Source organism: Theropithecus gelada, chromosome 12, assembly GCF_003255815.1.
Source record: "Theropithecus gelada isolate Dixy chromosome 12, Tgel_1.0, whole genome shotgun sequence".
Lineage (NCBI taxonomy): Eukaryota > Metazoa > Chordata > Mammalia > Primates > Cercopithecidae > Theropithecus > Theropithecus gelada.
Window position 1 is genome coordinate 46020535 of NC_037680.1, and position 14936 is coordinate 46035470.

At 37.6% G+C, this 14936-nt stretch overlaps 1 protein-coding gene across 5 annotated transcripts in view; it reads left to right on the top strand.

Annotated features, from left to right (window-relative positions):
• The window catches only part of PPIG (peptidylprolyl isomerase G), a 61372-nt gene that overhangs the window by 26333 nt on the left and 20103 nt on the right, over positions 1-14936 (top strand). For all 5 annotated transcript variants that reach the window (XM_025404637.1, XM_025404636.1, XM_025404640.1 and 2 more), the window contains 2 exons: positions 5548-5577; positions 5668-5807. In XM_025404637.1, the coding sequence (XP_025260422.1) occupies positions 5548-5577; positions 5668-5807 (170 nt within the window). The remainder of the gene's footprint in view (positions 1-5547; positions 5578-5667; positions 5808-14936) is intronic.

The following is a 14936-nucleotide window of genomic DNA, read 5'->3' on the forward strand; positions in this document are numbered from 1 at the left end:
GGCAAGAATCTTCTCTTGATGCTAAATTTAAAGGGGTGATTTCAGTGAGAAACTAGATGTTTACACAGAGTATTTCTCCATACATTACTTAATTACAAAGAATAAAATGCAGTCAGTTCTCACTGTTCATAGATTCTGTATTTGAGAATTCACCTCGCTAAAATTTATTTGTAACCTCCGAATGCTAAGGATTTCCAATTCCGACTACAAAAAAAAATTGTTACTAGGCCTGTTGTCAGTAATGCCTGTTTTTTAAATCCTGTCTTATGGGTACAGGTTTGCTGTCTTCAGTAGCCTTGAACTCTCTTGGTCTCTGAGGAATTTAATCTGTCAGCACCATGTGGATTATTCTGTTGTTTCTCTATTCCATATTTGTTAACTCTTCAACAGTGAGAAATCTGGCGCCTGATTATCTTCAACATTTCTGATCCTTATTGAATCTTAGAATGAACAACTGCCATCCCATACTGCTGTAAATAAGGACCTACTAACTAGAGTTCACTATTTATGCTTTTTTTTGTTTTGAGACTGAGTGTAGGTAGTTAAACAGCAAGTTTTAAAGTGACTTAAATTAGTTCTTTTTTGGTTTGGTTTTGTGATTCACTCAAAATGTGTTAGGTTTATTCCTTTCTGATTATATTTCATTTTGTTCTCCTTCCTACCTTATTTTGATTTTTTTTTCATTTTTTTAAGTTTATGAAATAGTAACATTTCCAAAGTCAAAACAAAAAGAATACTATGAAGTGTCTCTCTCACCCAGCCCTTCCACTTCATTCCCATTTCCTTGTTTTTTTTCACCCCAGTTCCATCTATCCATGTTAATAACCAACCTAATTTCCAGTTTATCTTCCTGTATGTCCGTTTGTAAACATAAGCAAATACATGTATACATTTTCTCACTTTCCCTTCCTTATACCGTAGATGGCATACCGTGTATACTGTTTCACTCTTCACTTAACAGTATATCCTTGAAACACTCCATAACAGTTTATAGAGATCATTTTTATTCTTTTTTGCAGCTGCATAGTACTCTGTTGTTTGTGTATACCATAGTTTATTCAACCAATTGCACATAATGTGGATCTCTCTGATTTTCTTTTTAAACAAAACAATTTATGGCTGGGTGCAGTGGCTCACGCCTGTAATCCCATCACTTTGGGAAGCCGAGGCGGGTGGATCACTTGAGGTCAGGTGTTCGAGACCAGCCTGGCCAACATGGTGAAACCCTGTCTCTACTAAAATACAAAAATTAGCTGGGTGTGGTTGCAGGCACCTGTAATCCCAGCCACTTGGGAGGCTGAGGCAGGAAGGTAGAGGTTGCAGTGAGCCAGGGTTGTGCCACTACACTCCAGCCTGGGCTACAGAGCAAGACTCCGTCTCAGAAGCAAACAAATAAAACAACTTACAATTACCTCTTCATTGTAAAAAAAAAAAAAGAAAAAACAAAACACAGATAAGCCACACACACAAAAATCCCATCCCCAGAGCATCTTTCCATGCATTAAAAATGTTTATAGAGTGTTGCTCTATAATCAACTTTTGGCGATAATGTAAATCTCTGTACATCACTAAATATTAGCTTTTTAATGGCTACATGTTAATCTCTTGCTTGAATGTACTATGCATTATTAAGCTTATTTTGGGACATTCAGTTTGTTTCCTGTTTTTTAAACTGCTCTAGTGAACATTGTTGTGCCTATCATTTCATGCAGTTTTAATATTTAAGAAGTTTAATGAACTATTTACACATTTTTAAGGCTTTCCATATATATTGTTATGTTGACTTTTTTTTTTGAGACGCAGTTTTGCTCTTTTTGCCCAGGCTAGAGTGCAATGGCGCGATCTCCACTCACCGCAACCTCCGCCTCCCAGGTTCAAGCGATTCTCCTGCCTCAGTCTCTCGAGTAGCTAGGATTACAGGCATGCACCACCATGCCTGGCTAATTTTGTATTTTTAGTAGAGACGGGGCTTCTCCATGTTGGTCAGGCTGGTCTTGAACTCCCGACCTCAGGTGATCCACCGGGCTCAACCTCCCAAAGTGCTGGGACTACAGGTGTGAGCCACCGCCGCGCCTGGCCTTGTTATGTTGATTTTCTTTTTTTTTTTGAGACAGAGTCTTGCTCTGTCGCCCAGGCTGGAGTGCAGTGCCCGGATCTCAGCTCACTGCAAGCTCTGCCTCCCGGGTCTACGCCATTCTCCTGCCTCAGCCTCCTGAGTAGCTGGGACTACAGGCGCCCGCCACCTCGCCCGGCTAGTTTTTTGTATTTTTTTAGTAGAGACGGGGTTTCACCGTGTTAGCCAGGCTGGTCTCGATCTCCTGACCTCGTGATCCACCCGTCTCGGCCTCCCAAAGTGCTGGGATTACAGGCTTGAGCCACCGCGCCGGCGTTATGTTGATTTTCAAAAGGAAAGGATAGGCCGGGCGCGGTGGCTCAAGCCTGTAATCCCTGCACTTTGGGAGGCCGAGATGGGCGGATCACGAGGTCAGGAGATCGAGACCATCCTGGCTAACACGGTGAAACCCCGTCTCTACTAAAAAATACAAAAAACTAGCCGGGCTTGGTGGCGGGCGCCTGTAGTCCCGGCTACTCGGGAGGCTGAGGCAGGAGAATGGTGTAAACCTGGGAGGCGGAGCTTGCAGTGAGCTGAGATCCGGCCACTGCACTCCAGCCTGGGCGACAAAGCGAGACTCCGTCTCAAAAAAAAAAAAAAAAAAAGGAAAGGATAGTTTACTGTAGCACCAGTAGTATGTAAATGCTAATTTCACCACATTCTCAACACAGTATTATAATTTATTTTCCTCTTTTAAATAAAATCTTTCCTGTGCTAACCAAAACTCTTATGTTAAGTTCATACAATCCTTCATATATATTCTCAGAATCTTCCCTCTAAATGTTGGTTTCTCCTCATATCTTCCTATTTCATAGGCATCCCTTCTTCTGTGTTCTGTTTTTTAAAGGAAATAACTTCAATTTTTAGAGAGCTTCAGTCTTAAAAAAATTTTTTTTGTGCTATAACATATAGAAGATTTGCCATTTTAACCATTTGTAAGTGTACAGTTCAGTCTTGTTTATAGTTATTTATTTTTTTGAGACAAAGTCTTGCTCTGTTGCCAAGCTAGAGTGCAGTGGCACAGTCATAGCTTACTGCAGCCTCAAACTCCTAGGCTCAAGTCATCCCACTGCCTCAGCCTCCCAAAGTGCTAGGATTATAGGTGTGAGCCACTGGGCGAGTCATGTGTATTAACAGTGTTGTACAACCATCAGCACTATTTCCAGAATTGTTTCATTGTTGCAGAGACTCCGTACCATTTCCCCTTTCCCCCCATCCCTGGTAACTTCTATGAATTTGCCTGTTGGACTATTTTATTTAAGTGGAATCCCACAATTTTTATCCTTTTGTATCTGGCTTGTTTCACTTAATGTTTCCAAGGTTTATTTATATTGTAGCATGTATCAGAACTCCATTTTTTTTTGAGATGGAATCTTGCTCTGTTGCCCAGCCTAGAGTGCAGTGGTGCAATCTTGGCTCACTGCAAGCTCCACCTCCCGGGTTCATGCCATTCTGCCTCAGCCTTCCGAGTAGCTAGGACTATAGGCGCCCACCACTACGCCTGGCTAATTTTTGTATTTTTAGTAGAGATGGGATTTCACCTTGTTAACCAGGATGGTCTTGATCTCCTGACCTCATGATCCGCCCGCCTTGGCCTCCGAAAGTGCTGGGATTATAGGCATGAGCCACTGCGCGTGGCCTGAACTCCATTTTTTTTTTTTTTTATGGCTGAGTAATACTCTGCTATATGTATATACCATGTTTCTTGATTCATCTGTTAGTGGACATTTGACTTGTTTTCACATTTTGACTATTGTGAATACTGCTGCAGTGAGCATTGGCATTTGAGTTTCTTTTTTTTTAGTTCTTTTGAACATATACCTAGGAGTGAATTGGTGGGTTATATGGTCATACTCCTTTTAGCTTTTTGAGAAACTTCCATACTGTTTTCCATAGTGGTTGCGCCATTCTACATTCCAATTAGCAACGTACAGGAGTTTTTATTTTTCCACATCCTTGCCAGCACACTTATTTGCCACTCTGTGTGTATCTGTAAATTACCATGAAAGCACTACAAGCTGTAATTTTTTAATTTTGGAATTACAAATAAGTTTTAGTGAGCAGGCAGACTTGCAAATAAAGTTATCAGTGAAGTGGGGAACAACTATGTCTAAATGCAAATCATATATATGCATTGTGACTGTAACATGTTATATGAATACACATAGTGTACACCTAGGTTTTTACATTTCTAGGTGATTTTAGTGAGTTGAAGTGAGTGTAGTGTTACAATGAGGAAACAATAGTAGGTCATTAATTTTATAGTTAGGTAAACCTAAAAATTCAGCTATAGGTTATACTTTTTTCAGTGGTATTGTACATGCTTTAATCAAAGATTAGCATAAATTATGCTCCTTTTTTCAAATTTCTAATAGCTTTTTGATAAAGTTTTTTTAAAATAACAAATCTTATAAAATGCTAATCTTTAATTTTCATACCAGTGTTTTTAGTACGTATTCGAGTAGCAGCCTTCTTACCTACGTAGCTTTATGGTTGATGGTGGGGGGATGGGATTTTGAAAAAATAACTTCATGTGCCAAAAAATGCTTATTTTAATTTTTGTCCCAATTCTTAATCCAGATCTCTTGCAGGTAATTAAAGAACTTGTAAACACTCAGTTGGGCACAGTGACTCATACTTGTAATCCCAGCACTTTCAAAGGTCAAAGTGGGAGGATTGCTTGAACCCAGGTTTGAGACTAGCCTGGGCAACATAGTGAGACCTGTCTCTACAAAAAATAAAAAAATTAGCCAGGCATGCTGGCATGCACCTATAGTCCCAGCTACTCAGGATGCTGAGGCAGGAGGATAGCTTGAGCCCAGAATGTTGAGGATGCAGTGAACCAAGGTTGTGCCAGTGCACTGCAGCCTGGACAACAGCGTGAGACCCTGTCTCTAAACCAAAAAAATAAAAACAAAAAAAACTTATAAACACGATATAAACCATTTCTGTTCAAGTCCAACAGTATATGTCTGAGGACCATAAGAATATAGTCTGTGCTTAACTGTTTAAAATGTTAAGGTTGAAAAGCATTATGGTTAAACTCATACACTGGTGGAATTGTTTCATAAATTTTGATATGTCTGCATAGTAGAACATTATACAATTATGACTATTCAGTAAGAACTCAAGTGCAAGAAACATGAATGGATAGAAATAACACTGAAATGTCTATTTTAGTTACATAAAAGTTTTCAGCAGTAAGTAGGTATTGCTTTTATAATTAGAACAAGTTTGGTAAATACATTATGTGGAAAGCATTTTGCCTTCTGTTCTCCTTAAGATTGAGGTAATATGATTATATTAAGATAGCAGTTGATGTCTTTGTTTTCAACTTTGTTTCCAATACAGTTATTTTCTTTTTCTTTTTAGAGATGCTAACTTTGTTTTTCTCTGACTTTGTTTTTATTCTTCTATCTGATGACTTCCAAAAGAACAACGAAACCAACTCCTCATTTAGATGGGTAAAGATTATTTTATTTATTTTACAACCTGTTTTAAATTAACCTTAAAATAAGAAGCTTTTATTTAATAATTTTTACTTGACACTTTAGGCATCATGTTGTTTTTGGACAAGTAATCTCTGGCCAAGAAGTTGTAAGAGAGATTGAAAACCAGAAAACAGATGCAGCTAGCAAACCGTTTGCGGAGGTACGGATACTCAGTTGTGGAGAGCTGATTCCCAAATCTAAAGGTAAAACGAAGTACATATTTCTAAGAATACTTACACATACAAAATAAGCAGAGACATTCTAAATAGTTGGCATGAAATTCATACTCAAGCTGATATAAAAATGAGGTTTTTGTTTTAAAATGTATTTCTGCGCTTTTATTTTTTACTTTTTTAAGTTGACAAAAATTGTATATACTTACTGTGAACAATATGGTGTTTTGAAATATGTATACATTGTGGAATGGCTAAATTGAGCTAATTAACATATATTGCCTCACATAATTACCCCTTTTTGTGGTGAGAACTCTTAACATCTTAGCGGGGTTTTTTTTTTTTTTGAGACAGTCTCGCTCTGTCACCCAGGTTGGAGTGCAGTGGCATGATCTTGGCTCACTGCAACCTCCACCTCCTGGATTCAAGCAATTCTCCTGCCTCAACCTCCCAAGTAGCTGGGACTATAGGCGCCTGCCACCACACCCAGCTAACTTTTGTATTTTTAGTAGAGATGGGGTTTCACCATATTGGCCAGGCTGGTCTCGAACTCCCAACCTTGTGATCCGCCTGCCTCAGCCTCCCAAAGTGCTGGGATTACAGATGTGAGCCACTGCACCTGGCCAGTGATTTTCAGGAATACAGTACATTGTTATTAGCTGTAGTCATCACGTTTTACAGTAGAATTCTTGAACTCATTCCTCTGAGCTAACTGAAATTTTATATCCTTTACCAGCATTTGTCCAACACATTCCCTTCTCTAATCCCATGAGAACCACTATTCTCTCTGCTTCTATGACTTCAACATTTTTAGATTCCACATGTAAATGAGATCATATGGTATTCGTCCTTTTGTGCCTGGCTTATTTCATATAACATAACTTCCTCTGGGTTCATTCATGTTGCTCCATATGACAGGCTGAATAGTATTCCATTGTGTATATAAACCACATTTTTTAAAAAATCCGTTCATCTATTGGTGGAAACAGGTTGATTCTGTATCTTAGCTATTGTGAATAATGCAGCAGTGAACATGAGAGTGCAGATATCTCTTCAACACACTGATCTCATTTCCTTTGGATATATATCCAGTAGTGGGATTTCTGGATCATGTGCAAGTTCTATTTTTAATTTTTTTATTATTATTATACTTTAAGTTCTGGGATACATGTGCAGAACATGCCGGTTTATTACATAGGTATTCATGTGGCATGGTGGTTTGCTGAGCCCCATCAGCCTATCATCTACATTAGGTATTTCTCCTAATGCTATCCCTCCCCTAGACCCCCCACCCCCAGACATGCCCCAGTGTGTGATGTTCCTCTCCCTGTGTACATTTGTTCTCATTGTTCAACTTCCACTTTTGAGTGAGAACATGCAGTGTTTGGTTTTCTGTTCCCGTGTTAGTTTGCTGAGAATGATAGTTTCCAGCTTCATCCATGTCCCTGAAAAGGACATGAAGTCATCCTTTTTAATGGCTGCATAGTATTCCATGGTGTATATGTGCCACATTTTCCTTATCCTGTCTGTCATTGATGGGCATTTGGGTCTGTTACAAGTCTTTGCTATTTTGAATAATGCTGCAGTAAACATATGTGTGCATATGTCTTTATAGAAGAATGATTTATAATCTTTTGGGTATATACCCAGTAATGGGATTGCTGTGCCAAATGGTATTTCTGGTTCTAGATCCTTGAGGAATTGCCACACTGTCTTCCACAATGGTTGAACTAATTTATGCTCCCACGAACAGTGTAATGGTGTTCCTGTTTCTCCACATCCTTTCCAGCATCTGTTGTTTCCTGACTGTTTAATGATCACCGTTCTAACTGGCATGAGATGGTATCTCATTGTGGTTTTGATTTGCTTTTCTCTAATGACCAGTGATGATTAGCTTTTTTTTTTCCTGTTTGTTGGCCACATAAATGTCTTCTTTTGAGAAGTGTCTGTTGATATCCTTCACTTACTTTTTGATGGCGTTATTTGTTTTTTTTCTTGTAAGTTTGTTTAAGTTCTTTGTAGATTCTGGATATTAGCCCTTTGTCAGATGGATAGATAGCAAAAATGGTCTCCCGTTCTATAAGTTGCCTGTTCACTCTGATGATAGCTTCTTTTGCTGTGCAGAAGCTCTTTAGTTTAATTAGATACCATTTGTCAATTTTGGCTTTTGTTGCCATCGTTTTTGGTGTTTTAGTCATGAAATCTTTGCCCATGCCTATATCCTGAATGGTATTGCCTAGGTTTTCTTCTAGGATTTTTATGATTTTAGGTCTTATGTTTAAGTCTTTAATCTATCTCTTGAGTTAATTTTTGTATAAGGTGTAAGGAAGGGGTCCAGTTTCAGTTTTTTGCATATGGCTAGCCAGTTTTCCAAACACCGTTTACTAAATAGGAAATCCTTTTCCCGTTGCTTGTTTTTGTCAGGTTTGTCAAAGATCAGATGGTTGTAGATGTGTGGCGTTATTTCCGAGGCCTCTGTTCTGTTTCATTGATTTATATATCCATTTTGGTAGCAGTACCATGCTGTTTTGGTTACTGTAGCCTTGCAGTGTAGTTTGAAGTCAGGTAGCATGATGCCTCCAGCTTTGTTCCTTTTCCTTAGGATTGTCTTGGCTATACAGGCTCTTTTTTGGTTCCATATGAAATTTAAAGCAGTTTTTTTCTGATTCTATGAAGAAAGTCAATTGTAGCTTGATGGAGATAGCATTGAATCTATAAATTACTCTGGGCAGTATGGCCATTTTCACGATATTGATTCTTACTATCCATAAGCATGAAATATTTTTCCATTTGTGTCCTCTCTTATTTCCTTGAGCAGTGGTTTGTAGTTCTCCTTGAAGAGGTCCTTCACATTCCATGTAAGTTGTGTTCCTAGGTATTTTATTCTCTTTGTAGCAATTGTGAATGGGAGTTCACTCATGATTTGGCTCTCTGTTTGTGTGTTATTGGTGTATAGGAATGCTTGTGATTTTTGCACATTGATTTTATATCCTGAGACTTTGCTGAAGTTGGTTATCAGCTTAAGGAGATTTTGGGCTGAGACGATGGGGTTTTCTAAATATACAATTATGTCATCTGCAAACAGACAGCTTGACTTCCTCTCTTCCTATTTGAATACCCTTTATTTCCTTCTCTTGCCTGATTATCCTGGCCAGAACTTTCAATACTACATTGAATAGGAGTGGTGAGAGAGGGCGTCCTTGTCTTGTGCCAGTTTTCAAAGGGAATGCTTCCAGCTTTTGTCCATTCAGCAGGATATTAGCTGTGGGTTTGTCATAAGTAGCTCTTATTATTTTGAGATATGTTTCATCAATACCTAGTTTATTGACAGTTTTTAGCATGAAGCGCTGTTGAATTTTATTGAAGGCCTTTTCTGCATCTATTGAGATAATCATGTGGTTTTAGTCATTGGTTCTGTTTATGTGATGGATTACGTTTATTGATTTATGTATGTTGAACCATTCTTGCATCCCAGAGGTGAAGCTGACTTAATCGTGGTGGATAAGCTTTCTGATGTGCTGCTGGATTCGGTTTGCCAGTATTTTATTGAGGATTTTCCCATCGATGTTCATCAGGGATATTGGCCTGAAATTTTCTTTTTTTCTTGTGTCTCTGCCAGGCTTTGGTATCAGGATGATGTTGGCCTCATAAAATGAGTTAGGGAGGAGTCCCCCTTTTGGAATAGTTTCAGAAGGAATGGTACCAGCCTCTCTTTGTACCTCTGGTAGAATTCGGCTGTGAATCCATCTGGTCCTGGGCTTTTTTTGGTTGGTAAGCTATTAATTACCGCGTCAATTTCAGAACTTGTTATTGGTGTATTCAGGGATTCGACTTCTTGCTGGTTTAGTCTTAGAAGGGTGTATATGTCTAGGAATTTATCCATTTCTTCTAGATTTTCTAGTGTATTTGTGTAGAGGTGTTTATAGTATTCTCTGATGGTAGTTTGTATTTCTGTGGGATCAGTGGTGACCTCCCTTTTATCATTTTTTATTTTGTCTATTTGATTTTTCTGTCTTTTCCTCTTAGTCTGGCTAGCAGACATCTAGCCAGAATCTATTTTGTTAATCTTTTCAAAAACCGGCTCCTGGATTCATTGATTTTTTTTTTTTTTTAAGGGTTTTTTGTTTCTCTATTTCCTTCAGTTCTGCTCTGATCTTAGATATTTCTTGTCTCATGCTAGCTTTTGAATTTGTTTCTCTAGTTCTTTTAATTCTGATGTTAGGATATCCATTTTAGATCTTTCCTGCTTTTTCTTGTGGGCATTTAGTGCTGTAAATTTGCTTCTAAACACTGCTTTAGCTGTGTCCCAGAGATTCTGGTACGTTGTCTTTGTTCTCATTGGTTTCAAAGAACTTACTTATTTCTGCCTTAATTTCATTATTTACCCAGTAGTCATTCAGGAGCAGGTTGTTCAGTTTCCATGTAATTGTGCGGTTTTGAGTGAGTTTCTTAATCTTGAGGTCCAATTTGATTGCACTGTGGTCTGAGAGACTGACTGTTACGATTTCCGTTCTTTTGCATTTGCTGAGGAGTGTTTTACTTCCAATTATGTGGTCAGTCTTAGAATGAATGTGACGTGGTGCTGAGAAGAATGTATATTCTGTTGATTTGGGGTGGAGAGTTCTGTAGATGTCTGTTAGGTTCACTTGGCAGAGCTAGTTGAAGTCCTGAATATCCTTGTTAATTTTCTGTCTCGTTGATCTGTCTAATATTGACAGTGGAGTGTTAAAGTCTCCTACTATTATTGTGTGGGAGTCTAAGTCTCTTTGTAGGTCTCTGAGAGCTTGCTTTATGAATCTGGGTGCTCCTGTATTGGTGCATATGTATTTAGGATAGTTAGCTCTTCTTGTTGCGTTGATCCCTTTACCATTATGTAATGCCCTCTTTCTATTTCTGATTTTTTGAGGAGCCTTCATTCGGTTTTCTAATAATGCCTATACTGATTTACATTCCCACCAACAGTTTACAAGAGTGTCCTTTTCTTCATGTCCTCTCCCTTGTTTTTGTTCTTTTTTTTTTTTTTCATAATAGCCATTGTAACAGGTATGAGGTGCCATCTCATTGTAGTTTTAATTTGCATTCCTTTGATGTTCAGTGACATTGAGCATTTTTGCCCATATACTTGTTGGCCATTTGTATGTCTTCCTTTGAGAAATGTCTCTTCAGGTTCTTTGCCCAATTTTAAATCAGGTTGTTTTCTTGCTGATGAGTTGTTTGCATTCCTTATATATTTTGGATATTAACCCATTGTCAGATGTATGGTTTGCAAATACTTTCTTCCATTCCAGAGGTTGCGTCTTCACTCTGTTGATTGTTTGTTTGGCTGTGTGGAACCCTATTAGTTTGATGCAATCCCATTTGTCTATTTTTGCTTTTTGTTGGCTGTGGTTTTGGGGTCATATCCAGAAAAGTCATTGCTCAAACCAATGTCATGGAGCTTTTTCTGTGTGTTTTCTTTTAGTGGTTTTGCAGTTGCAAGTCTTATGTTTAAGTCATTAAACCATTTTTAGTTGATTTTTATATGCATTATAAGGGTCTGATTGTTTTTTTACATGTGGATATCTAGTTGTTCCAGCACCGTTTATTGAAGAGCCTGTCTTTTCCCCATTGTGTGTTCTTGGAAATTTTGTGTTTTTAACTGTGTTTTATCCTACTTCTCACTTTGTTTACCATGAAGTCAGTTAAGTTTTTCTGATTATTAACTGGCAATAATTTGCCCTTTTGCTTCCACTCAGTTTTTTGTTTTTTTGTTTGTTTGTTTGTTTGTTTTTTAACTGTAGTTGTCTGAATAACCTAGTAAGTAAATACTCTAGAGGAAGAGACTCTGGGGCTAGGTGGCAATCGAAGAGAGGAAGATAGATTGAGAAACTTTAAGGGAATAAATTATTTTTTCTTTAAGCGCTACTTAGATTCAGAAGCATCCTACATGTTTGAGAAACTTCTTTTATTTAGACCAGACCATTTGATACTAACAAGATTAATTTGATATATTGTCTGAAATGGTAAGAACTTTAAATATTTTAAGTCTTTATATTTGAAATATGTGGCTGATACTATTTTATTACAGATGATGGGCTTGACTTCCTAAAAATAATGGAGATTACCTTCAAACCTGTATAGAAAGCAGTAAAACCTTAAACTAACTCTGTTCTTACTAATCTAGGGAATAATAATATCAGTAATTAGTTTCTTAGAGTTAGCACATGTGAAAGTCATCTATAATGCTTTCTGATTCTCACAGTAACTCTGTAGTATTATATATCCCTATTTTACAGACAAAGATAATCAAGAAGATTAAGTTCTTTGCTGTGTCAGGAAAAGAGACCTCAAACCCAAGTTCGAGAATTAGAGCTTTTTCTGTTACATGTTACTGACTCATTAAAGTTTAAATGTCTTTAAAATTTCTTAAGAATTACCCTAAGTAGATCGTTCTCATCTCACCTTTTAGGTATACTGATTTCCTCTATAATATTTAGAAATAGGTACATTTTGTTTTGTTTTAATTTTAAAACACCCGAGATGGGCATAGAGAAGGCAAAATGATTATTTAAAAAAAATTTTTTTTGTCTGTATTCCATTTTTGAGTCTGCTAATTTTATTTTCTTCCATGTGATGTCAAATAAATATTTGCAGGTAAATTACTGCAATAAATTATTGCAGGTGTATGCTTCAGCTCATGGGATTTCTTGATGTACATGAGACCGATTATCCTTATTTACAAACAACAGGTGTAATGTATGCCTTTTTTCTTGAAGATTCAGTAAAAAACGAGATGTTGAGAATCTTTGAGTAATACGCTACAAATGCAATTATTTACATTTAAAAAATACTAAAAAAAAGTCTGTAGTGATATTTGTTACTTCTAAACCCTGAACCTACTGATGTTTAAACTTTAGAGTGTTTTTAGTACAGTAGGAATATTTTAGCTTAAGGCATTATTCTTCCCAAGTCATCTAAAAAATCTTCATCATTTATTCTCTACTTGACAACTAATTTAAAAAAAAAATACTTTAATCTTTAAGGACGGTTGTGTTAGGATCTGTTGCTTCCTTATAAAAGTTAAGTGGCCAGGCACAGTGGCCGACACCTGTAATCCCAGCACTTTGTGAAACTGAAACAGGAGGATCACTTGAGCCCATGAGTTTCAGACCAGCCTGGGCAACATTGTGAGACTCTTCTCTACCAAAAAAAAAAAAAATTTTTTTTTTAATTAACTGTCTGTAGTCCCTGTTATTTGGGAGGCTGAGGCAGGAGGATCACTTGAGCCCAGGAGTTCAAGGCTGCAGCCTGGGTGACAGAACAAGGCCCCGGCTCTAAAAAATATATAAATAAATAAAGTTAAGGATGCTGTGTGGTTTATATATTCAGAAAGTGATTGAGGTAACAGAGTTTTTGGCCAGGTGCTGGCTCACGCCTGTAATCCCAGCAACTTGGGAGACTGAGGTAGATGGATCACTTGAGGTCAGGAGGTTGAAACCAGCCTGGCCAACATGGTGAAACCCTGTCTCTACTAAAAATACAAAAAAAAGTTTGCGTTTTAAACCATGAACAGTAATCATAGACTCTCTAATAAATTTGTTGTAAAGATGCTTTTGGTACCAAAAGGGCAGGACATGAATATTTGCCTAAAGGAGGAAGTAAATGAATGTAGCTCTTTATATATTACTTACATCTTTGTAATGTGTTGTCATCTGAAGAAATAAATGATAGTTTTGCCTATGCCATTGGGGCCAGGAAGTTATGCTAAAAGTTGATGTTAGCATCCAACTGTATGTCCCTCAAACTCATCTTGCCCTTATCAGTTTCAGCAATCTGAGATTGGCCCTTTATTAATATGTATCTTCCCAGGAGTTTCTAAAAGGTCAGATTTGTTTTGAGCCAGGCCTCCAATGCCTACTCTGTTCTGGATCATACTATGAAAAGAGGAAAAGATCGTTAGTTTGAAAACACACACTTGGACTCCTGTTATTCCATAATCCTTCAGTTACCATTCAGAACATTGTTCAGGGTAGATTTTGTCATGCATCTTATATAATCTTAAGCAGAGCTATATCTTACATCCACTTTGTAAGTTTGATGGCCTCCTTAAAATAATTGGGAACAGTCAAAACGCATTGTAACATTGTGGTATTTATCATCATTATATTTAAAACCTTGTATGAGAGATTTACACCTCTTTTTTTTTTTTTAACTTCCTGAAAGAAAACAAAAAGACTTCTGAAGAAATCTGACTGTCTTGGTCCATCTGTATATAGTCTTTGTGAGTCTGGGCAATCAGTCTTCCTGGGCCTTTCTCTCTTTGCAATTTTGAGATTGGAGATCCTTCTTTTTGTGACTATTTGAGTGTGCCAGAGAAAATTCGAAGTCAGGGAGAAAAACCTTCCAGCAGATGCAGAGATGGAACACTGGAAGCTAATAAAAGCTGCATCCTCTGTAGAGGCTCAGCAAAGGGCTGTCAAAAGTCAGAGTGGAGGGTAGAGCACAGATGTACCTATATTAAGGTATTTCCTGGTTTTTCAGGAGCTGACATGACCTCAGATCATGTTCTGCTCTTCAGAGTTCACTGCAGTTGTTAACCCATTTATGCTGGAGGTTGCAAGTTTTTTGTGTGAAAAATTGGATCTTGGCAGTGACCTTGAGAAGTAGAATATACATAACTCCCACAAGCTTAGCGTACCAATAATGGAACTAAGAGATGAGAGGATTGCTGTGTTACATAGTATACAGAAACACAAGAACAGAGTTGTGGCAACATGGCGGTAAGTAGTTGTATGAGAAGAAATGGCAGGAGGCAGATTGCCTGGCAATACAGAATGAATAGCACAATAGAGGAAGCAGCTGGTGAATCTTGTACTCAGGAGACAAGTGAAGAACACCACTAGAGATTCATTTTTATGGTGACAGAGTCCCATTTCAGTGTCCTTATTCTAAAAGTAATTTTGGCACTTTTATTGGAAAATAGTGGTATGTTAAACTTAGAAACAGTTTAGGAGATGAGACCTATAATGTGAAATGAAATTGTCTAAAGACCATTTTAGGAATACTTCTGTTCTTTATTTCAAATCTTATTTTGATGGTGATTTCAGAATTCGCTTCATTTTCAAGATTTCAAGTGAAATTTATTGGTGTAAATCTGTAGGTCTCAAATAAAAAACAAAG